Source organism: Rhinopithecus roxellana, chromosome 1 (assembly GCF_007565055.1).
Source record: "Rhinopithecus roxellana isolate Shanxi Qingling chromosome 1, ASM756505v1, whole genome shotgun sequence".
Lineage (NCBI taxonomy): Eukaryota > Metazoa > Chordata > Mammalia > Primates > Cercopithecidae > Rhinopithecus > Rhinopithecus roxellana.
In genome coordinates this window covers 189,845,520-189,871,673 of record NC_044549.1, presented here as the reverse complement: position 1 = coordinate 189,871,673, position 26,154 = coordinate 189,845,520, and the positions used below count along the sequence as shown (strand labels likewise).

At 36.0% G+C, this 26,154-nt stretch overlaps 1 protein-coding gene across 2 annotated transcripts in view; it reads right to left on the bottom strand.

Annotated features, from left to right (window-relative positions):
- Positions 1-26,154, bottom strand: part of RASA2 (RAS p21 protein activator 2) — a 126,538-nt gene that overhangs the window by 83,737 nt on the left and 16,647 nt on the right. For both annotated transcript variants that reach the window (XM_030934799.1, XM_030934802.1), the window contains exons 2-4: positions 16,932-17,049; positions 13,130-13,233; positions 5,610-5,704 (exon numbers count right to left, since the gene is read on the bottom strand). In XM_030934799.1, coding sequence (XP_030790659.1) covers positions 5,610-5,704; positions 13,130-13,233; positions 16,932-17,049 — 317 coding nt within the window. The remainder of the gene's footprint in view (positions 1-5,609; positions 5,705-13,129; positions 13,234-16,931; positions 17,050-26,154) is intronic.

The following is a 26,154-nucleotide window of genomic DNA, read 5'->3' as shown; positions in this document are numbered from 1 at the left end:
TTTTTATCAGTCACAAAACACTAAATTTTAACAACCATTTCCACATAAAATAACTCAGTATGTTTCAACTGGTAAAAAATTTTTTTACAGGCATACCTTGGAAATACTGTCTAAGGGTCCAGACCACTTCAATAAACAAATATCTAAATAGAAAGTCACAAAAATTTTTTGGTTTTCTAATGCATATAAGTTACATTTATGCTATACTGCAGTCTATTAAGTGTACAATATGTCTTAAATACCAATACACATATCTTAATTTAAAAATATGCTATTGCTAAAAAAGGCTATCATAGAGACATGAAGTGAGCATATGATGTTGGAAAAAATAGGCAGATAGATTCGCTTGACACAGGGTTGTCACAAACCTGCAATTTGTAAAAAATGCAGTATCTGTGAAGCACAATACAGTGAAGTACAATGAAAGAATGTATGCCTGTGCATGAGGTGATAAATATCCCAACTTCTGGATTTCTGACGGATGTTTTAATATATAGAAATTACCTCTATAAATAATTTTGGACACAACTGCCCATCAGATGAAAAAGCAAAATACAAATTTTATTTAGTATCTCTTACATTAGTGGCAGTTCTTTATGAAGGTGTTGTGTTCTCCTTAAAGAAGTATTTAATATGATCTAGAATGGCTCATTATTAATTCACATACAAAAATTTTAAATGAAGTTAAAAAAATCAACCTGCAATAATGAATTATGTTTTTATATTTATTATGTCTTGAATAGGGCATGTTTTAAAAATCCTCATGTATATATTATTAGCTATAATAATTGCATTTCTTTTTAAACGTCTTTTTAAATAGGTAAGGCAGAGGTCTTTAAAAAAAAAAAAAACCTATAAAACAATCAATAACTTATGGCATGATCCAGAAATTCAAGATATGCTTGTTGGTAAAGACCTATTAACTAAGTAATTGCATCATATAGGACATGGTTGATAGCACATCTGGATTTACTGCTTGGACAAGTTGTGTGAGACAAACTCCTTAATTGAGAACAGTAAATTCTCCATATGGGAGATTTGCTTTAATCACTCTTTTTTTTTCCCCTATAGAGATGGGGTCTTGCTATGTTGCCGAAGCTGGTCTCAAACTTCTGGGCTCAAGCAATCTGTCTGCCTCAACCTCTCAAAGTGCTGAGACTACAGTGAGCCACCATATCCGGCCTGGTTTAATCAACCATTATGTACAGTATGCTTTTTATCACACTGCCTAAGAAATAAAGAAAGGATAAATATTTAATGTCCCTGGTGAGTTACAGGACATAATAACTAATAGTACGGCTGCAGTTCACTGGAGCCAAAAGAGGATTTATAGAAGGCCCCAGCACAACCCATATTAACTTCACATATGCGGCAAAGAATATCGAGAAAGAATACCAAATGAAGTAGATGATAACTAGGACCATAAACAGGATCAGAAACTAAGGAAGAGAATGCTTCAAAATGGAGGGAGTGGTCACCAGTATCAAAAGCTGCTCAAAGATCAAGTAAGATGAGGATGGAAAAATGTCCACTAGATTTATTGACACAATGTCACAGGTATAAAGAACCATTTCTGCTCTCCCTCTGACCCACTGCAGAGTCTGAAAGCAGATTAGAATAGGTTGAGGAAAAAAATGGTGCAGCCCAGAAGGAAAAATTGCAAAAGGTAGAATCAAGCCAAAACCTAAATTCAAAAAAAAGTAGAAAAATACACTAATGAAATGTTACTAACAATATTTTGAACTATTGAAAATGAAACTGAAAAGAACTATTAACATTAATGACAAGTATAACAGTATCAGCCATAATAAAAAATTGTCTCTGGGAGACAATTCAAAGTAAGAGGTTATAGTTCTTAACAATTTTTCAACTGTTTTGGCATAAAGCCCATCTTAATACTATTGGGATCTTTCCACTTGAAAGCTAAATTACATTTCTGCATGTTATTTCCCTAGAACTTCACAACCAAGGGAATCCTTTATGCTGACATTATCATTTTGTAGATGAAGATCCTCAGGTAACAACAGGCTTGCAATTACTTGGGGCACAAATGCTAATTAGTGGTAGAACTAGGAAACAAGCATCTCTCCCTCTGAGGTAGCAATGCCAATCGTTTCCTCTACCCAAACCCCTCCTCAGGCAACATGCCTACTCAAAGCCCTGAAGTGAACTGCCTTACAGTGACTTTTCCTCCAACCATATCAAATTAGATTGAAGTGGACATCTGACCCAAGTTTAGCCAAATTTTCTCTCCAGATTGTTGCAGAAAACTGAGTCAGATGTTGGAGGTTAGGAAGCCGTATGGTCACATAGATTCAAAAATTGGTGTGGCCTCTTTTAGGTCTCAAAAAGAGACTGGAGCAGATTTACAGAGAGAAGCAGAGGAAGAGACATGTCTCATCAGACATACAAAAAGAATACAATGGAATCTCAAAATAAAACGGGTTTTTTCTTTCCTTTATATTTTGCAAAGTGAATAGTTATTAAAATGAGAGGGAAGGACTGAGAGAAAACATCATTCACTTCATGAAAGGGAAATAAAAAAACTAATTATTTAAACAGTGAGAACTTATACTGAATGAGCACAGTGAACATATGAATAGAAGAAATGATTAGTGGGTCTCAGTTTCCATGTGCCACCTGCAGTATCTATTGCTGTACCGAGTGGGGGAGGAGGGGGTCTACAGTTTAAAGATGCAGTATATAGTTTTCATTTACCACGGTGCAGAATGCAAGCCTATTATTTTATGTGGTAGTCAACCAAAAACAAACAAACCACCCAAATACCTTAGGGTATTTTATAAGAAACTAAACTCTTTTCAAAAATAATTGTAACTTATGCCAAAATTTTTAACTTTTTCTTTTGTATACTCATTTTACAGATGAACGTAGGTAAATTTTAATGTCCGTTGTTCTCAGAATCTAATCTCCACTTAAGATGCATCTCCTCTGCAAATGCCTGACAACTTTCTAGCTCACACTAGCAATGTAAAGTTCCCATAATGACATTCCAAGAAACTCTAGGAGCTTTCTAATGGCCTCTCCCATTTTCTTTGAGCAAATCTGAGCAGGCTTCTGTTCCTTACACTCAGATGTTGCTTAAGTGATACTCCTAATCTACTACTTTTTTTTATGACTAATAGTACAGAATAGTGAAAGGTAGTAAAGGCACTGTGGTTAGGAGTTTTAGAATCAGACAGATCTCTTTTGGAATCAAGGCTCCACTACTTAGTAGTTCTGTGACTTTGGAGAAGACATTTAATCTCTGTGAATTTCATTTGCCTTATTTGTAAAATGGAGGTGGTACTACTTACCTCATAATGCTACTCTGAAAGTTAAACGACATTAAGTACTTAGTACTGTGCTTAGGATATACTGGTATAATTACTGATAGTAATTATCAGACTGAGTTCCTGTTGAATGCAATGTTTCACAGCTTTCATCTATTTTCCTATTAATTGCTCTTATGTTTCATGATATTTTTGTAAAATTTTACACAGTTTATGGAAGTGAACAAATTTATCAACAAAGCAGGATTTGTATGAACCATGAGATGATTTTCTATCTTTTCCAGACTCATAAAGTTAATTTAGTATTCCCTTATCAGTACTGGGACAACATTTTCAGTGGTACCATATTAACCCGAAAGTGTTATATGTCTCTCCCACCCCATAAAGTACTTTTCCTTCTAAAATCTATTTTAAAGAGTGGGTAAATCTTATTAATATTATTTAAGACAAAAGAGCTGTAAAGTTTAAGAACTCATGAAAATAACTTGCACAAAATTTTAAAATGACTATATTATATCTAATAAGTAACTGCCATTTCCACAATTTTCATGTTTCATAGATGAGATACGTATCTCTCAAATGTGTACATATACATGCACATATGCATATATATGTGTATATCTATAAATATGCATACCCATGCATATTAATGTGTATATATACATATATATGCATATATATACACACACATATATATACCCACGCACCATCAAATAAAGGCTTGTGTCCCTGTATTAATCTCTAGTACCCTCTCCAAGAATTCTATAGAGTATTCTATATAGACTTCTACCTTTTGAGAGCTGTAACTCTTAAACTGTTTAGCAAATTTACACAAAATTCATAAAATTTACGAGTTTTATAAAATTTAATGGTTCATAAAATTTCAGTTTAAATGTTCAAAGCCTTTTCCTATCACGCCTTTTGTTAAAACTATTAAAAGAAAAACTGGTACTTTAAAACTTACATATCTGCCTTTTGGTAAGGGAGTATTAGGGAAATAGCCACCAGATTGACTGGTGGTAAACAGACAATATTTTACATCTGTATAGCATTAACAGTTTTTAAACTATTCTTACAGATATTTCACTTAATTCTCAAAACCATATAAATCAAACACAGCAACTTCTATTCCCACTTTATAGAAATGAAATTCAGTGTCATTTAAGTAACTACATATAAAAACTAAGACCTAAGTTTTCTGCCTTTTAATTTAAACCCTTTCCACTTCTCCACATTGCTTCTCACATGGATCATTTACAATACTGTACAATTGGGATCTGAATAATAGCTACGGACATACGGAAAGACAAGAATATTAAAACATGGCAAAGTAGGTTAAACAGGAAAAGTATGTTATATTTTGCAGTTAAGAAGGGGTTTTAGTGCATAAATACTTAAGTTTTTGAGAATTTAATAATTAATCAGAATGCTTGAGAGATTATGAGGAAATGGAGACACAGGCACTTATTTGCAAATTATCTGTGGTGTGGGTGTAGCACTTTTTTCTTGTCTTAAACTTCTGTTTGAGTCACAGTGGCAAATTATAACTCCTTTTAGAGAGGAAGAATCCTGCTTGCAATTATGCCCTCGGGAAATGGTTTCACAATCCTTACCATATTTTATAAATAAATAAGGTTACAACAAAAACCTTTTAGACAGAAATAATAATTTCTAAGACAGAGCAACTCAGATTTTCTAAAAACAAATAGAAACTTCAGCTACATGGCTAAACACTCCTTTACTCACAGAATCTGAAAAAAGTCTCTTATTTTGGCAAAAAGAAAAAAAGATTAAAGAGTAATGATACCCTTTCAAATAAAAAGCGAGGTGAACAACAGGAAAGGGTGGGTGTGGGAGTGAAGGCTGTGCACAGTGGGCTCAGGCAGGGTTTAAATGAATAACATTTCCCCAAGTCCAGTTTACTAGAGAGTAAACAGAGAATCCTGATCGGTACAGACAAAATCAGACTTTCAGGGATTCTCCCCAAAGTCAGAGTTAATAAAACACATACTTTCCCTTAAAACTTTTCCCCTCAAAGACAAAATAATAATTTGCTACTGTGACTCAAACAGAAGGTAAGAAAGAAATGCCCTAATCTCCCCAAATCTACACATATGCATATACATGAGCATTATTCTTGAAACAATATGACAAAGCCATTACCTTCCTCGTTCTATATTACCCAAAAGTCTATAATATTTGATGCCAGAATTTAAAATAAGGTATAATATGCTCTATTTACATGAACTAGTTTAATTAGTTCATTTTTTACTCATTTCCTGTGACAATCTCTTGTATTACATAAGCCTTAATATTTACCTGAACCTCTGAATTGGAGTCAACAGGCTGTAATGAAAACCAAGTTTCCTTGCCACTGTGATGACACAAGTCTTCTTTTTTGATGGCTACTTTTCCTACAGAAAATAAGTAAAACAATATAAGAAAACATGCTTTGTATAATCCTAAGACTTATTAGCACTGTTTTATATAATACTTTACAGAAAATATTGTAAAGTAATTTGTACCTATCGACATAAAAATAATTTTTATAAAGCATTTTTTCTACAATTTAAAGAATAAAAAATATCTCATTTCTCCTTGCCCCTTGGCAGACCTTTGTCTGGGTCATTTTGAATCAGGGGATTAGATAAAACCTCAGTTGTATTTACATGCAACTGCATTTTTTTAGTACTTATTCAGATTCATGTTTTTACCCAGAATACATTCATTATAAAAAGCAAGGTACAATAGTAGTGCAAACTAATCTTCCCAATCTTTTGACCCTATGAACAAATGACACGTTTTAGTAAGTTTTGAGCAGATGTATCTGCATTTAGTAAGAGTTTACAAATTCCAATTAAGAGAAAAGGAAAAACAATATCATACATCATTAACAACAGTGAAAACTGACTTGAAAATTATGGGAGATTATAACAATTTTATTATTAAGAGTTTACTTTTAACAAAACATTGCAAACACTGATCATGTTGCTACAACACATACAAAAATTAAGCCAGTTCTCTAAAGAGTTTAAACCCTCTCAGAGGAAGATACAGTACAAAGAACAAAGTAGTATGAGAGGAAGAAACAGAAATGTTCTTATAATAAAGTATTTGCCATCTTGGTACAAAGCATTTCCTTCCTCAATTCAAGTTTTAAGAAGTAGACACAGTTTTGCATAAGACTGACGATTTACTCCAGGATTCTACACAAAAGTTTCAACAAAGGATATATAAAGTTAAAAGCAGTTCACTTTCTTTTGTCAAGTAAGAATTTTCATTTTATATGCCCTAATTCTACTTTATTTCCTTGTACTTATGACATACCTTGGTCTTTTAGCTCAACATTTGAAATCTTTAAGAAAACTGTAAAGAAATTTTTCTGTCAAGATGTGTCAACTTTTGCATATCAAATGAAAAGGAAGGAACAGGAAAACAAACAAAAATCATGCTTAAAATTTTATTCTGGAATTAGATAGTGGTGACGGTTACACAACTCTACGAATATACTAAGGGCCCCACCACATCATACACTTTTTTTAATTTAAAAAATATTTTAATTCACCCAAGCCATTAGTGCTGGAAAAAAGAAAAAAAGATGTATTTTGAAATAATTTCAAACAGAGAAAAGTTGCAAGAAATGTACACCAAAAATTTCCATATTTTCTACTCATATTCCCCTACTGTTAACTTTTATAATGTTTCTCTCCCTCTAACATATATAATGATTCTTTTTCTGAACCACTGAAAAGCAAATATAATGTATACCTCAAAAGGGTTAATTTAATGGTATGTGAATTACATCTCAACAAAACTGTTATTTTTAGACTGCAACCACATTATAGTTTTTGATAAGCTTCTCATTCATGTCTTGGAATTAAAACTATAAAGACAACTGATATATCTAATTTTAAAGAAAATACTAAAGTGCACAGTTATATTTTATTAAAGAGTGGCAACTGTATTAAAAAAATACAATCGAAGGAGGCCTATTGTAAATTCATCTTTATATGTCTATTAATACACGAAGTGAAAACACAAAATTTTAAAATAAATTAGTCCTGATAACAAATACATATCTTCTCAACTTTCTTGGGATAAAATGTAATTTGAAGATCAAAAGCTTTATGTGAATATATAGCATTTATAGTTCATTCAAATCACACAGAAAATGACACTAGGGAAATAATGTATTTTAGTTCTCTTTTGGTTAAATTTAAGATAAAAATGGTAGGAAAACAGAAATTCTTATAGTATTAAATACACAGATTAAAAGCCAAATATAAAATTCAGGCACTAACTAGAATACTCAAATATTCCTTAAACTGCAGGAAGAATTTAGGTTAAGAGACAAATCATACAAATCTCTGGATATGTTTTATCTATGAATTGTATCAAATTCCTGGCAAATCCATATACTACCAGGAATGGCTTAGGATACAAAATTATGACAAAGTATTCAATATTGCATGCCACAAATGATTACCACAATTTTATCAAGTAGTCCTAATTACCACTGATTCCGCACCAGATGTAAATAAAATGTTAAGGCAATGCATAACAGTTTGATACTGAAAAATATATATGTACATACAGAAATACATCTATACATCCTATAGCTGAAGCTCTTACCTTTTGAGAACCATTCCCCTCCCTGTAAGAATTTTTGTAACTATGTATCTTTTATGTCCTCTCCCCAGAAAAAGGCACAGATAATATCTGGCACATAATTTTAAGAGAGTTTACTTACCATCCAGAAACGAATCAGTAGACTTCTGGTGAAATTTCTACTTTACAATTTCCATAACTTTTAGTTTTGCATACAATTTATGAATATGTATATAGATGTACATATGTACATACATATAATACATGCAAACATCACCAAAACAAGTCCCAAACTCAAAAAGAGGGTTTTTTACAAAGTTTATTTAGGAGTTTACTGGTTTGACAAATTCATTCCCTCATTCAACAATCCCAATGGCACTGTGTTATTTGATTTCCAGGCTTCCCTAACCACACTCTATTTAACTAACAATGCTGCTAAAAACTAGAGTAGAAATTTACCTGTCCTATTTATGACTCACTACTCTCAGATCACTGTAAATACTTCTCGTCTGTCACAGATGCCTTCCCAAAAGAGAACCCTCTCTTAGTCACACAGGTAATATATTCTAAAGCAAGCTGCCTCTTCCTCCTATTCCGCATCTTGAGTATCGTGACATTCACTGTCACTGAAGAGTTGAATGTTTCTTGTCCTATGAGAGGGAAACCCTTCTTTGACTAGCTGCATACATAAGCCATTTATGAGCTGAGAATACTCTGTAATTTTATTGCCAGCTCTTATTCTTAAGTTCCTTTTTAAGATGTCAGTTTCCAATATGTAAAGATCTAGTTGCATGAGGCTAGTTGGCCTGAAGAAGCAGGGAAGAAAGAGTACGTGATCCCGCAAAGTTAGAGAAAATGACATATAAGAATGGCACAGGAAAATAAGAAAAATATTTGAAGTCATTAGGTAGCAGGATACCTACAACATGTCCAGCACTTTATTAGGCACTATAACATATAAAAAGAAATATATATCATCAGCCCAAGGGAATAAAACAGGGAAGGGGGAGAGGGGAAGAGAGACAAAGAATGGAGGAGGAAAAAAGGTGGGAGGATAAATGAGAAGGAAGTATGGGAGAGGGAAAAGAAAGGGATGGGGAAGGAAGGGACAAGTTTCTGAAATACAAATAGAATTTTAAAAAATGCCTCATGATTCTGATTTGTTTTATCACTAAACTGGCAGGCATTAACAGTAAAAGGTAGACAGCCCGATACAATGGAAAGAGCACTGAACTGAAAGAAAAGCCAGCATTTACTGAATCTCTATCAGGTAGGAGACATTCTTATATATTTTCTTATTTAATTTTCCTAACAATCTTGGAGGTAGAGGGTATAATCACCATCTTACAGATGAGGAAAGCTGAACAATATTTTTAAACTTGCCGCTAACAGGTGCTGAAGTCAGATTTCGAAACCAAAGTATGCCTGTTTGTGTTCCTTCCAACACAAACACTAATTCCATAACCTAGTGTCAATTCTGTTACTTATTAGCTGTGCAATCTTGGGTGAATTACTCAAACTCTACATCTGATGTGGCTCCTCTGCATTAGAATGACTTTTAACGATCTTAAAAACCATTTTTGTGCCTCTAATAGTCCCAAAGATGTATGTTTAATGTTTACTATTTTCTTTTATTTATGTATTTTTTTAATTTATAATTGTTTTTTCTGAGACAGGGTCTTGCTTTGCTGCCCAGGATGGAGTGTAGTGGCATAATGACAGCTCACTGCAGCCTCAACCTCCTGGACTCAGGTGATCCTCCCACTTCAGCCTCCCAAGTAGCTGGAAGTAATTTTTATAGTTGGTCCCAGATGGCTAATATTTATAGTTTTTGTAGAGATAGGTTTTTACCATGTTGCCCAAGCTGGTCTTGAACTTTTGAGCTTACGCAGTCCAACGGCCTTGGCCTCCCAAAGTGCTGGGATTATAGACGTGAGTCACTGTGGCCAGCTGTTGATTACTATTTTAAACAAAGTCAATCCATTATTTCACCAGCTATGAAATTACCAACTTCAAAAAAAATCAAACACAGCTGGATGCAATGGTGCATACCTGTAGTTCCAAGTACCTGGGAGACTGAGACAGGAGGATTGCTTGAGCCCAGGAGTTCAAGTCCAGCCTGGGCAACATAGTGAGACTCCCGTCTCTTTAAAAAAAAAAAAAAAGAAAAGAAAAAAAAAGAAACAAACGTCCCAACAAATCATTTAAAGTTAGTACTTCATTTCCTCACTGTCCTGACAAACTTACGGACAGAAAGCACTTAAAACCAAACATATACACACCAGATGCTGTATTAGTTCCTTAAAATCAGACAAAGAAAGGAACCACGAAAGGAAATGAAGGAACTGTGGGCACAGAAACCACCTTTGTTGATCATTAAGTTAAAAAAGCATTTTTAGCTTTCTAATACCATTTTTCAGTAGCATTTTCTTGCCATCAGTAAATACTGTGTTACCCTTGGGACCCATTTTTAGATACAATATATTCTTAGAAATTTCAGCCTCATAAAATTCACCAATTGGCAAAATCCTGATAGTCCTGTTCCTACTTGAGCACTAGTGGAAATGGCTAAAAGAGGAGATAAAAACAGTGACAGGCCAGGCACAGTGGCTCACGCCTATAATCCCAGCACTTTGGGAGGCTGAGGTGGGCTGACTGCCTGAACTCAGGAGTTCAAGACCAGCCTGGGCAACACAGTGAAACCCCATCTCTACCAAAATACAAAAAATTAGCTGAGTGTGACAGTGTGCGCCTGTAGTCCCAGCTACTAGGGAGGCTGAGGCAAGAGAATTGCTTGAACCCAGGAGGCGGAGGTTGCAGTAAGATGAGATCATGCTACGCCACTACACTCCAGCCTGGGCGACAGAGCGAGACTCCATCTCAAACAAACAAACAAACAAACAAAAACAGTGACAAATGTTACTGCCTATATAAAAATGCCTATATAAAAATAAAAATGAAACAGTATAAAAAAATCCAGAGGACTGAACAAATTCGGGCAGATAGTCAACAGCAGCATTTAGAGACAACGGCAGTACTTCAAAGACTTAGTGTAGGAGGTTTCGATAGATACATTTTGGTCTTTGTGGTAGACTGGTATATTAATGGCCTCCATAACTCCTGGTATCTACACCATTGTGTGGTCTCCTATAGCAATGACCCTAATACAATCACAATGGCACTGTGTTATTTGCTTTCCAGACTTCCCTAACCACACTGTATTTAACCTCAGCTCACTGCAACCTCTGCCTCCCGGGTTCAAGTGATTCTTCTGCCTCAGTTTCCCAACTAGCTGGGACTACAGGTGCATGTCGCCACGCCAGGCTAATTTTTGTATTTTTAGTAGAGATGGGGTTTCACCACATTGGCCAGGCTGGTCTTGAACTCCTGACCTTGTGATCTGCCCACCTCGGCCTCCCAAAGTGCTGGGATTACAGGCATGAGCCACCGCACCTGGCCAAATAATTCTTAATTTTTTAAGCTGTAGGAGACTTGACCATGTTTCAAATAAAAAAGAAAATGGAGATGAAATTTAGGACACTAAAAAGAAAGAGAATAATAAATGTAACTTAGACCTCTGCCTATGATTAAAATACAAAGATAGTGGTGCAAAGATCAGGAATGTGACACATATGTGGCTAGTTAGCTTTGTTCTAGCTCATGCCCACAGATCACACTCCAGTCTGACAATTATTTAAGAATTGTGTTTATTGACCAGGTGCAGTGGCGCATGCCTGTAATCCCAGCACTTTGGGAGGCCAAGGCGGGCGATCACGACGTCAGGAGATTGAGACTATCCTGGCTAACATGGTGAAACCCGGTATCTATTAAAAACACAAAAAAAATTAGCCAGGCGTGGTGGCGGGTTCCTGTAGTCCCAGCTATTTGGGAGGCTGAGGCAGGAGAATGGCATGAACTCAGGAGGCAGAACTTGCAGTGAGCTGAGATCGTGCCACTGCACTCCAGCCTGGGTGACAGAGCGAGACTCCGTCTCAAAAAAAAAAAAAAAAGAAATATATTTATTGGTCACTGATATGGTTTGACTCTGTGTCCCCACTCAAATGTCATGTCAAACTGTAACCCCACTGTTGGAGGAGGGGCCTGGCGTAAGGTGACTGAATCATGGGGCAGACATCCCCTTGCTGTTCTCATGACAGTGAGTTCTCACGAGATCTGGTTATTGTAAAAGTGTGTAGCACTTCCCAACTCTCCTCTCTCCTGCCAGCCATGTGAAGATGTGCTTGCTTCCCCTTTGCCTTCTACTCATGTAAGTTTCCTGAGGCCTTCCAGAAGCAGAAGCCATTACAGCCTGAAAAACTGTGAGCCAATTAAACCTATATTCTTTATAAATTACCCAGTCTCAGGTATGTCTTTATGGCAGTGTGAGAATGGACTAATATAGTCACTAATACAGACAGGAAGAAAATGTATAAATAGATTAAAGTGAATTATTACTTCTATTAGAAAAACTCCAAAAACAGATGTTCTTTGAAGGATCAAAACTGCAATCTTTCTATAAAAACATTATTTGAACCACTAAACAAATACTTATCCAACATTTACTAAATGTAAGGTACTCTGTAAGAAAGAGTCCCTGCCCAGCCGGGCGCGGTGGCTCATGCCTGTAATCCTGACACTCTGGGATGCTGAGGCAGGTGGATCATCTGAGGCCAGGAGTTTAAGACCAGCCTGGCCAACATGGTGAAACCCCATTTCTACTAAAAATACAAAAATTAGCTAGGCGTGGTGGCACATGCCTGTAATCCCAGCTACTCAAGAGGCTGAGACAGGAGAATCAGGTGAACCCGGGAAGTAGAGGTTGCAGTGAGCCGAGATCGCACCACCGCAGTCCAGCCTGGGAGAGAGAGCAAGATTCTGTCTCAAAAAAAAGAATCCCTGCCCTTTTAAATATCACATTTAACTAGAGAACCTAGATATGAAACAGCCAACTAATGAATAAGCATAATGAGTACCATGGAAAGGGAACAATCAGGTATTATAAAAACATATGACATAGTGACTAGGGGAGCTGCAAAGGCCTCCCTGAGAAAGTGTCACATAAGCTGAACATACAAATTAAAACCGAAATTTCACAAATGAACATGTAGTCTAGAGAAAAAGATTACAGATGTTCAGCATATATTATTCTCCAGTTTTCCTCACTATACTAAGAGAACGAATGAATATAAACATTAACATTGTGATTAAAGACAATTATGAATAGTACATACCTATACGAAGATCTCTTTGTAAAACATTCTTATCATAAACATAGAAAGACAAATACTGGAAAGTTCTTGGAATCTCAAAGTAAAATTCTTCACTGAAAAATGGGCTAGAAAGAAAACGAAAGCTCATTACTTCAAATAATATAAAACAATTAAATAATAATTAATATCACCTTCAATAATAATAGTATAAATACTCAAATAATATCACTTTTTTTTTTTTTTTTGAGACACAGTCTTGCTCTGTCACCTGGCCTGGAGTACAGTGGTGCGATCTCAGCTCACTGCAACCTCCAGCTCCAAGGTTCAAGCGATTCTCCTGCCTCAGCCTCCTGAGTAACTGGGACTACAGGCGCATGCCACCACGCCCAGCTAATTTTTGTATTTTTAGTAGAGACGGGGTTTCACCATGTTGGCCAGGATGATCTCGATCTCTTGACCTCATGATCTACCCGCCTCGGCCTCCCAAAGTATTGGGATTACAGGCATGGGCCACTGCTCCCAGCCAAATAATACCACTTTCAATAAGTTAATGAAATGATGGACTAAAATGCCATTGAAAAGAAATTGAAAAGCCCCAAAATAATTATCAGTGCTAAATTTCAACTGAGTTCTATATAAACTAAGCTGAACACTGAGGGAATCTAAATTGCCAGTATGAGTTCTGAACAAATAGCTTTTCAGCAGTCCTGTGGATAGAAGATACAGTAACTGCCTGGGGTCATGCTCATCTAAGGTGGACCATTTGAGAGCTGAGGATAGTGTCATTCATACCATCCTTGTCTTAGAAATGTGTAAAGCTGTATTATTTACAATACATAATACTTAAAACAGCTAATGTTACGTGAAAGGTTACTTCAAAATATTTTTTTAAATTAAAATAAGCTATTAAAAAATTAAAATATGCTATTTTAAAATCAACTTTAAAAATATTTTTAAAAAATTAAAACAAGCTATTTTTAAATCAATTTTATTGAGGTATAAGTTACACACAATAAAAATCCAATTTAAAGTATAGAGGTTGATGACTTCTGATAAATTTATATAACTGTGTAGCTTCCACCCCAATCAAAATATAGGACACTGCTATCTCCCCAGACTTCTCTTACACCCCTCCTTCAGTTATCCCACCATACCTGCCCCAACCTGTGATGTGTTTTCTATCACTATAGATCTATCCTAAAATCTCACATAAATAGAATCATATAGTATGTATTCATGTCGGGCTTTGTTCATTTAGCTTAACATCTGTGAGTTTTTTCGATATTGTTGTGTATATAGTAGTTCAACTGTTTTAACTGCTGCATAGTATTCCATTGCATTCCAAATCCATTCTCCTAGTGAGAATGTTATTTGAATTGTTTCCAGTTTGACCTATCAAAAGTAGAGCTGCTATGAACATTCTTATAGAAAGCTTTTTCTAGACACATGCTTTTAATTACTGAGAGTGCAACTGCTGAGTCAAAAAGTAGGTGAATGTGTAATTTACAAGAAACCATCAAACTGTTTTCAAAGTGGTTGTACTGTTTTACACTCCTAACAGCAATGCTCCAGTTGTTCCATATCTTGGTACTGACAGTCCTTAACTTTAGCTATTCTAGTGAACGTAACATGATAAATGTATACACCTATGTAATCCCTACCGTATAAGCAAGATATAAAACATTTTTATCTCCCCAGAAAGTTCCCTTGTGACTCAGTAATCACTCCCACCATATTCTTACAGGTAACCAGCAATATGATTTCTATCACTGCAAATTGTGTTGTAGAATCTATAGTGACAAAAATGGTTTTAAATTGATTTCCTGATGACTAACAATGTTCAATACGTTTTCATGTGCTTTTGACCATATCTTTTCTGAAATATCTGTTTAAGTATTCTCCCCATATTTTAAATGGCCATCTGTCTTCTTTTGAGTTATTAGGATTTTTGTTTTTAAATAAATTCTGGATACAAGTCTTTTGTCAGAATACTTTCTCCCAGGTGTGGCTTGCCATTTAATTTTCTTGACAGTGTCTTAAAGAAAAGGAGCCTCTAAGTTTGATAAAATCTAATTTACCAATTTTCATCTTTTATAATTAGTAGTACTTCTTGTATTCAAAGTAAGGAAACTTTGCCCATCCTCATGTTGCAAAGCTTATTTTTGTTAAGTTCATTTTAAGAAGGTCATTTTGATACATTTATTCTTCTATGATTCTTCTATGAAGATGTGAATCTCTGAAATGATAGCTTCTTTTGTCAAGTGCACCTCTTTCCTGAGAAAGTTTAAAGAACACAAAGATTCTCTAGAAATATCACAGAAATGCAGTGTCTTTATGATGTCATAACTAAATGAGAAGCTGAAATATAAAGTAAAACACTCCTACAGAAGTCATATCTGATCTTGTCTAGAAAACAGTTGGTTCAGTCTTTTAGTTGTTAAAATGCCTAGTGAACTTTTGTCACTGTATTTTTCCCTTCAAATGTAACCAAAATAAACTTTTAAAAGGTGGTCTCACAAAGTAACTAGAGTCTTCTAATTAATTTCAACATAGAAATCAATGCAAAAAGAACTATTAGTCAAACACATGATACGAAAGACAAGTGTATGTATTTATCTCTTTGCATTATTTTATAAACAATTATAAATGCAGAATTTCCTGTATATATTACATCCATATTCAAATATTATGTTTAAAGTACATTCTAAAGCCAAATAACAATAATATGAGAATTAAGACTAAAGATTTCAAGTTTACTACTTGAAATGTTTTTGGGCTACTGAAGTATTTTCAGTTTTATACAATACCTTTTCTAAGAAGAACTCGACATTTAAAATTATAAAAAAATGAAAATAAAGACATAAAAGGAATCTTCAAAGGCAAATGTAAAAGATGTTTTTAAAAAGGCATAAAAAACAGATCCCTAAAATACAACTGACCTAAAATACGATTCAGATAAGGCATGGCATTCAATATTTCATCCACCACGTGCTCATTCCAATAATGCCCCACACCTTGTTTTTTTTTTTTTTTTTTTTTTCCTGAGACGAAGTTTCACTCTTGTTGCCCAGGCTAGAGTCCAATGGCATAATCTTGGCTCACTGCAACCTCAGCCCCCTAGGTTCAAGCGATTCTACTGCCTCAGCCTCCCAAGTAGCTGGGATTACAGGCATCCGGCACCACACCCAACTACTTTTTGTATTTTTCGTAGAGACAGGATTTCACCATGTTGCACAGGCTGGTCTCGAACTCCTGACCTCAAGTGATCTGCCCGCCTCTGCCTCCCAAAGTGCTAGGATAACAGGAGTGAGCCACCGTGCCCAATCTCCTTATGTTGACTTTTGTCTCTGAACAAGATTCTCAGCACAGCTCTGCACCAGAATTATGATCATGTTGCTACAGTGCAGAGATGGTATATTCCAATTTTATGAATTAGAATTTAATATGATACTCTCAAAGGGCAATTACACTTTCAAAGATGAGACATCTATCTGAGAATTCATTCCCCGATAATGCACTAATAAATTAAGCAACTTGTATGAACTTTAAGTAACTTATTCTTTAGATAAATAAAATAAACATCTACTTTGAGGAAAGTTCAAATAGGCAATATCTAGCCTGTCATGTGAAAAAAAATTTTCTTCAGAAAACAAAGACAAAATTAGGAACAATTAAGAGAAAGACAACATTTTGAGACAATGAAAAGCCACATGAAAGCAAGCAGTGTTTCTATCTTGTCTTCCTGATTATTATAATCTGGAAAAGGCATAATATTTACCAGTCTATATAGTAAAAATCATAATTTACCAATTTTTCTACCAACCTTAAAGATTTTTCTACAACTTGGGTACGATAAACTTCTTCCTGGTCCAAATTGATGGTACAGAAACAATCTCTCATTTTGTGGGGTCCAAGATACGGCAATAAATTTTTTGCTTCACCTGTTGGCACAAAATTTGAAATTGTTATTAAATATCATGAACTGCTTCATACTAAGCCTTATATAGGATGACTTCAATCTGAAACAACATATTAATGTGGCACAGAAAAAAAAACACTAGTGATTAGAGAAAGATCAAGTTGGTCTAAAGGAGACTGGTAAGAGTGAAGGGAGGAGCTGTGTATAAAGTGACTTGAGGTTCCTTTTTATATTACGTAATTGCATCCCCACTCCTATGAAAGGGCAATCCCTCTACTTGTGCTCTCTATCCCATCCCACCAGTGCTACCTCAAGGACTTTACTCCACAATTAATCTTTCTTTCCTGAATCACCATTAATTTTCCTCTCTAGTGGATCATTCCCATCAGCATATAAACAACAATGGGAATTTCTCAACTTAAAAAAAAGCACACAAAAAGAAAAGAAAAAAAAACTTCTTAAAAGCATCATATTTAGTCATTGTCTCTTCTTTCTTACCTTCCATTTTTTCTTCAACCCTCTCCAATCAACTTCTGACCCCACCATGACACTAAAACTGCTCTAGCTGAGGACACTAATGCCTTCCACATTGCCAAATCAATGATCACTTCTCTATTTTCATCATATCCGGCCAGGCAGCATGATTTAACACAAATGAACATTAATATCCCTCCTTAAAATGCTCTCTTCTCTTGGCTTCCACAACACAGTATTTCTGACTTTTCTCCTACATCACTGGCTCTCTGCTGACTTCTCCCCCTCCCTACCTCTAAACATGCAATGCCTCAATTCCAGACCACCTTCTCTTCCTTCTCTTTGCCAACTCTGCAGTATATGGTGGTAATGCTGACGCCTCCCAGATATGCAACACCAGGTCTAACCTCTCCTCAACAAACACTAGATGTGACTATTCAAGTGTCTCCTTGGATATCCAGTAGGCATTTCAAATTTAACAAGTCCCAGAAAAACCATCAGATTTCCTTCCCTAAAACATGCCCTTTCCCCAGCTTACCATTTTCCGCTCTTACTCTCACCATCCTCCTACTACTTTCCCAAACTCCCATACCCAGTTCCTTAGCAAATCCAGCAGACCTCCAAAATAAATCCCAAATCCAACCAGTTCTCTTTGCCTTGACTAGAATCACCAAGCCCAAGCCACCATAATCTTTTATTTGGGCAAACATGAGAGTTGCCTAACTGGTGCCCCTGCTTCCACTTTTGGCCCTCCTACAGTCCCTACAGTCCATTCTCCATCAAGCAGTGTGATATTTGAAACATATTCTTTAGGTTACTCACTCACTTCCCTCCTCCAATACCACACCATTTCACTTAGAATAAAATTATCGTTCTGTACCCCAGTCTACAAAGCCCTACTCAATGGTCTCTCTGATCTCTTCTCCTTCCCTTCCCCCAACCCCGGTCAGTGTTTACTTTTTTTTTCATTCATCAACTATGCCACATTATGTTCAAGTTTAGGGCTTTTATCTGGAATACCACACTCCTAGAGATCTTCAATGGCTAGCGCCTCATCATTCCGTCTCAGCTCAAATATCACTAACTCAGAGAAATCTTCCTTGACTATTCTATCTAAAGCACATAGTTCTGCTACCATATTCTATTTCTCCATTTTGTTTCTTTGATAGCACTGATAATTATCTAAATTTCTGTTCATTTTTACTTCAGTGTTTATTTTTTGGTTCCCTCATTCTTGAGGCCCGAGAACTTGTTCATCTTCAAGACCTTAAACAGTGATTGTCATACAGTAGACAGCTGAGAAATATTTGTTGAAGGAATATTAAATAACCCAAAAAGTCTAGTTTTGAAGTTTTGAAGTTCTTTGATACTCTAGTTCAAAGGACATACACAAGTATGGGCGCTGAAATCAATACACCAGTTCCCTTATGCATCAGTTAGCATAAGGGAAACAGCATTACCCCAAGAACCATAAAACCAATATTCCTGTCTTACTCTGCTACTAAGTGGCTGTATGACTTCACACAAATCACTCAATCACAGCTTTCCTGATGAAGGTCTGGACTAGACAAACTCAAGCATCTTTCCGCTTATCAACTTTAAAGGCCATTCAAACCAATATATTTTTGAGAAGTCTATTAGAAACCTAAGCAGCACCTATAAAAAAAACTCAGTAAACAAATTATTTATAAAATTAAAATAAGAAAACCAATGGAATAGTACCAGTAAGATACTTATTAAATCTGTCACTGAAAGATTTTTTTCAAAAATAAAGTTACCACTAAACAGAATAAACAAATTTATGTCCATCTCAAGTCAGAATTGAGGAATCTAACCTTTTAAATGATTAATTTAATTAATTGCCTAAAACGGGTTAGTCCTTACAAACAAGCCAGGTCCCTAAGAAAAATAATCTATGTCTCAACCTGTATTCATCTGTTTTCCTCTTCCTCCAAAGAGCAGTTATTCCTCTTCTCATCCAAAGCTCATCCATTTACTGTGCTCTCTCTACCCCATTCCCTCTTACTCCCTCCAGGACACTGTCTAGAAATTCTATTTTCATTACTCTCAACCTTCCTGTCCTTCAGCCTCTCCTTTTTCTTTGACATCTCCCTTCTGCATAATTTAGACTTTTTTTAAAAAACAAAAGTCCAACTAGCTTATGATACAGGACCTAAAATATAAAAAATCTGGAATTAGATCATAATAATTCTCTACTTAATAAATATGCTCCATATATAATTGGGAGAATTTAAAACACTAAATAACTGTCCCTGAACATATTTCTGTTTCATTCACGTAAGTGCAGTTTTGAGAAAACAATATTAAATAAATCTAAATCTACACATACTCTACACTTCCCTCTCCCTTTTAAGAGAGAGACAATGAGGTTATTTTGTCTGAAGAATCCAATGAACCTGACATTATCAGGTATTTATCTAGAATAAAGACGTAGGCTCTATGTAATATGAAAAAACGTACCAAGCATCACTTCCTATAAAAGCAGTTATCATAATCTGTACTTCTTAAATATCCACCACTGACTGAAGTTCAAATAAACTTTGTTGAAAGTTAATTCATCTAATCAATGCCCGGCTCAACAATCAATTGTACAAATATGTTAAGTCGGCTACTGTAACTCCAAACTATAGTAGTGATTAATTGGCATTTTATAAACAACATAATCAAAAATGAAGTCATGGTTACAGATATAATAAGAGTAATGTTGTACCTATTATATCTCTAAGCATAAAGAGAATATGTTAAGAGCCACACTTTACATCAAGCTACACAAAAAGACAAAAGTGAAGAACTTTGGCAGATTGTGTGTGGTATTTGTTCAGGGCCTCACGAACTCCGGCCAATTCTGGTACATAAATGAGCATGTGCCTTGAACCAAAAAAAAAAATCTATTGCCAAATTTCTTGAAAACTTGTTCTATAATCTCTGCTTTCAAGTGTTCCCTTCAACTCACAGCCTAAACCTGCAACTTGCCTTCTTATCCTACTTCTCTACTTCTTGTTTAGAACCTTGAGGAACACTAACAGGCTGGGCACAGTGGTCATGCCTGTAATCCCAACACTTTGGGAGGCCAAGGTGGGCAAACCGCTTGAGCACAGGATTTCGAAACTGCCTTGGCAACATGGTGAGACCCCATCTCTACTAAAAATACAAAAAATTAGCCAGGCATGGTGGTGCATGCCTGTGGTCCCAGCTACTTGAGAGGCTGAGGTGTGAGGATGGCTTGAGCCCAGGGGATGGCAGTGGCAGTGAGCAGAGACTGTGCCACTGCACTCCAGCCTGGGACAAACAAGCAAGACTCTGTCTCAATAGTAAACAAACAAACAAACAAACAAAAAAACACTAATATTAAATGCCCAAATCATATCACTGCTTTTCAGTCCCACCTTATTTGACCACTCTTCATTATTTGACAACACTAACCTTTCCTCAGCTCAAGTAACCTCTTATGAGGGTTTTTCTTATACTCCCTCTTTTGGGCTTTTTATCCACTAACCACATCTTAAATGTGAGGAAACTTTTGGTACCCACAGACCACTTAATTCATCATAGAGGTGAAGGACAAATTTTAGTTGTTTTTTAAATGTTGTCATTATAAAACAATAAAAATATACAAAGAAACAAATGAGTTTCTCAACACTGTTTGATGGTATTATTTACAAACTTTCTCAACTTATCTATAGCCTGTTTAATAACAGCCAACCTTAAGGAGAATCAGGTTCTAAACCTGCAGTAAATATGGTAGATTACTGTTCAACATCCATTTCAACCTCCTTCAGTGTATGTCTTCCTGTACTGCAGAGAAGAGAAAGTTAAAAAATACATTTCCCAGCCTCTCTTGTGGCTAGAGTTATAAATGTGATTTAAGTTCCACCAATCAGATGCACTCACTAGAAATTTTAAGGACAGAAGAGAAGGGAGGTTGAGTTTGGATTGCTTCTACTAGCAAACATTGTCATGGAGATGTTCATGTTCTGCAGCAGTATTTGTAGAAGTCCTAGTATTCAATCACAGGTTTCATGAATATTTAAAAAGGCACAAGGCATCTATTCTGCAGTACAGGTTGTGGTAGGCAGGACTTGGCTCTAGGGCCAGAAACAACAACGGCTTACTGATGAAGGTGGCGGCTTGCTAATGGCTATTTCCTAATAGTAGCAGACTCCTGATCATGGCAGAGGTCGCAAGGTTCTAAGATAGGCATCTAAAAGTTACAGTTTCACAATTCTGCACAAGCCTTTCTGATCCTAAAAGAGGCAATAACTCTCTTGGTAGTCCAGATGCAACGTGGCTTTTTCTAGATCTAGAGTCTGTTTCTTCAGTCTTGCCAACAATTCTACAAGCCACTTAAAATTTTTTATTAAATCTCTTTCTGTTTAAACTAACTAGAATTGATGCTCTAACCTAATCTCAATTCTTTTCTAACCTTTGTTTCCAACAAATTAGAAAATCCCAACTTGAGTTACTGGTCATCATGGTTGGGTAAATCCACCAGCCACACGTGGCTATCTGGATCAAACATGGACCCAGAAATTACAAAGCAATTTTTCACTGAAAATTATTTTCATTGTTCTATCAGATAGTGAGTTGAATAGCAGCACACTTAAAAAGGGAATCCTTTAACTTGGGAAATGGATCTTACCTCTATATATAGCTGTATCTACCTTCACAAAATATTTCTTCATCTTCTGTAGCATTTGGATAAAATTTTAAAACTATATTCAATAATACAGTATCATATTTTCATGAATTTGGAGTGCCAAATTCTTTTCTTTTTTTTTTCTTTTTGAGACAGGGTCTTGCTCTGTCGCCCAGGCTGGAGCGCAGTGGCACAATCATGGCTCACTGCAGCCTCGCTTTCCTGGACTCATGTGATTCTGTCACCTCAGCCTCCCAAGTAGCTGGGACTACAGATGCACACCACTAGGACCAACTGATTTGCTTTGTATTTTATGGAAAGACAGGGTTTTGCCATGTTGCCTAGGCTGCTCTTGAAGTCCTGGGTTCAAGAGATCTGCCTGCCTTGGCCTCCCAAAGTGCTGGGATTATAGGGGTGAGCTACTATGCCCGGCTGGGAGTGCCAAATCCAAATTCTTAACATTCAAATCATATGCACCATTTTGGGTGTCTCTATTTTATCCTTAAATTCACAAATCATAGTTTGACCCTAAATTAGTAAGAATAAAGTATTCAAGAAATTCAATGTATTGCTAAGATATGACACAAGAAAAGCCAGCTGAAATAATAAAAATGGTTTTTACTTACATTTGAATGAAAGGAAGAAATGTTTTTATAGTTCATACCTCATTTCAAAAATTCTGTGCATGTGGAGTACTGCAATATGCAAAAGCAGACATTTGTCCCTCACAGGCAGATACACTGTTCCTACAGCAAACAGTATAGATTTGATTGTATGTACAACTGTCACTATTTCCTTCAATAAATAAATCAAGATCAGAAGATATATCAATGACAGCCAACTGTTCCTCTATGAAGAAAGGAGGTTGACATTCAAGTACAATTTGTTTTATTCTGTAACATCTTTTCTTGTTGAATTCATAACTGGTACTCCTTAAGCACTTTTTGAGTGTACATTATGACTTACAACATAACTGTTAACTAATTTTTTAAAGTCTTCTTTCCTAAAGGGTGGATTTTCAAAGACAAACAGAAGAATCCTCCACTGGGCATTTCTTCTCTTTCACAAATATTCTGCAAGTATGCCAAGAACATCTTCCCACTATACATCAATGATTTTGTCCAAACATAAAATGAAATATCCTCTTGCCCACAAGTGATAGTAATTGTTTTTCTACATCATACATATTTTCCTATAACATCATACATATCTTAAAATGCTATGTTTAGCTTTGATACTCAACCTTCCCATTGTTGCTAGAGTTACCTTTTTAATACGTACACACACACACACACACATATAAATAAATATAAATAAAACATCCCTTGCTCAGAAGTCTTCAATGACTCACACTATTTCCCACTGCCCACTCGGCAGGATAAAATCTAAAATTCCTTAGTCTGGCACAAAAACCCTCCATCCCTCCATGATCAGGTGCTATCTACTACATGTTCAGCCTCATGTAGTTCATCTTTACCCCCACAAATTATGCTATAGCAGTACTATACTTTTAGTTCCTTGAACACACTGTTCTCTCATGCCTCTGTGTATCCGCAATGCTATTTTCTTTGTAGGAAATGCCCTACCTGTTTTTCTCTCCAAAGAGCTCTGCTTAAGGGCATCTTTGTAAAGTCTTCCTCAATTCCTAGGTAGTCATGTCACTCTTTCCCATGTGTTTCTACTGTACCTTGTATTTTTACTACAGTGATCATACTGTTTTGTACTTGTTGCATTTCATTCTACAAATATTTACTAAGTGCCTAAACACATGAGGCACTGTTTTAAGTGCTGGGGCTATAACAGTGAATAAAAACAGGTCTCTGCCCATACGAAACTGTTGTACAATATATACAGGGACGACAAATACCACAAACTCTTAAATAAGCACATAGTATTTATTGCCATGGAAGAAATAAATATTTATTGCTATTCCAGAAAACAAAGCAGGTTAAGAGAGTTAGGGAATGGCAGGCCCAGAGGGTAGAGACAGGGAGGAGGTCAATGTTATTTTATATAGTGAAGCAGGGAAGGCCTTTCAATTAAAATATTTAAGCAGATACCTGAAGGAAGTCATTGAGGGTATAAGCCATATACCTGGGGAAGCTAGGGGAAGGAGATGGACAGGCAGAAAGAATAAAATGTGCGAAGTCCCTGAGAAAGGATAGTTTGGTATACCGGAGGAGTAGCAAGGAGGGCAGTATGGCTATAAAGCAATAAGCAAAGTGGGGAGAGGGAGGAGACAGTACGAGACGGAGTAAGGATATGGGAGGAGGCAGGTTAAATAAGGTCTTACAGGCACTGGAAAGTCTTAGGCTTTTTTGTGTGTATGAGATGGTAAGGTTTTGAAGGATTTTGAGCATAAAAATGGCAAGATTTTTTGTTTTAGAATCAATGCAGAGGGGAAAGATAGAAGCAGGTGACTAGATAGGAGGCTACCACAGTAATCTCAATTAGCGAAAACTTGCAGGTCGGGGAGGGGCAGAGCAGATACGGGTCTAGAGAGGATGGGTCATTTGGGCATGTATTTTGAAGATGGAGCCAACAGGATTTACTGTAGGGTGTGAGAAATAGAGGAGTCAAGAATGACTTCTAAGAGTTTTAGTCTGAGCAGCTGGATGAATAGAGATGCTATTTCTAGAGACAGAGCCTCTTATTGCGGATCAAATTCAAGAGACTGTATTGAATATTAAATCTGAAATGCCTTATACAACCAAGTGCAGGCAATCTGTCCAATGACAAAGGGTCCTGGATAGAGATAAAATTTGAGAATCATCAGTAAGTACATAAAATTTACAAAACCAAGAGACAATACAAAATCACAATTGGAGCACATATAGAAAAGAAATTTGAAGACTGAGCCTCAGGGCTCTCTAACGTTTTGGGTGGTAAAGATGAGACACAACCAAGCAAAGGCAGTTTGGTTGTCTCTTCACTGAACTATAAACTTCTTGAGGAAAGGGACCAATTCTTAGCACCATCCTTAGCATATAATATATAAAGAAACAGCTGCTGAACAAGTATCAATGAGTGTATATAACTTTGGCATGGGCAAAAAAGAGGTTCCAATACCATATCACAAACCATAAAATTGTACGTAAGCTTCTTTTCTCCATTTCATGTAGGTTGATCTATGTGAACTACTCCAAAGATTTTTTAAAAGTCTCCTTTATACAGTTACCAAAAGCATTTAAAGAATCTTTATAGTATTAATACAGAGACATTTTGAAAATAAATACCCAACAAGCTACCAATGAGTTTCTTCACAGAATTGGAAAAAACGGCTTTAAAGTTCATATGGAACCAAAAAAGAGCCCGCATTGCCAAGACAATTCTAAGTCAAAAGAACAAAGCTGGAGGCATCATGCTACCTGACTTCAAACTATACTACAAGGCTACAGTAACCAAAACAGCATGGTACTGGTACCAAAACAGAGCTATAGACCAATGGAACAGAACAGAGTCCTCAGAAATAATACCACACATCTACAGCCATCTGATCTTTGACAAACCTGAGAGAAACAAGAAATGGGGAAAGGATTCCCTATTTAATAAATGGTGCTGGGAAAATTGGCTAGCCATAAGTAGAAAGCTGAAACTGGATCCTTTCCTTACTCCTTATACGAAAATTAATTCAAGATGGATTAGAGACTTAAATGTTAGACCTAATACCATAAAAACCCTAGAAGAAAACCTAGGTAGTACCATTCAGGACATAGGCATGGGCAAGGACTTCATGTCTAAAACACCAAAAGCAACGGCAGCAAAAGCCAAAATTGACAAATGGGATCTCATTAAACTAAAGAGCTTCTGCACAGCAAAAGAAACTACCATCAGAGTGAACAGGCAACCTACAGAATGGGAGAACATTTTTGCAATCTACTCATCTGACAAAGGGCTGATATCCAGAACCTACAAAGAACTCAAACAAATTTACAAGAAAAAAAACAAACCACCCCATCCAAAAGTGGACAAAGGATATGAACAGACATTTCTCAA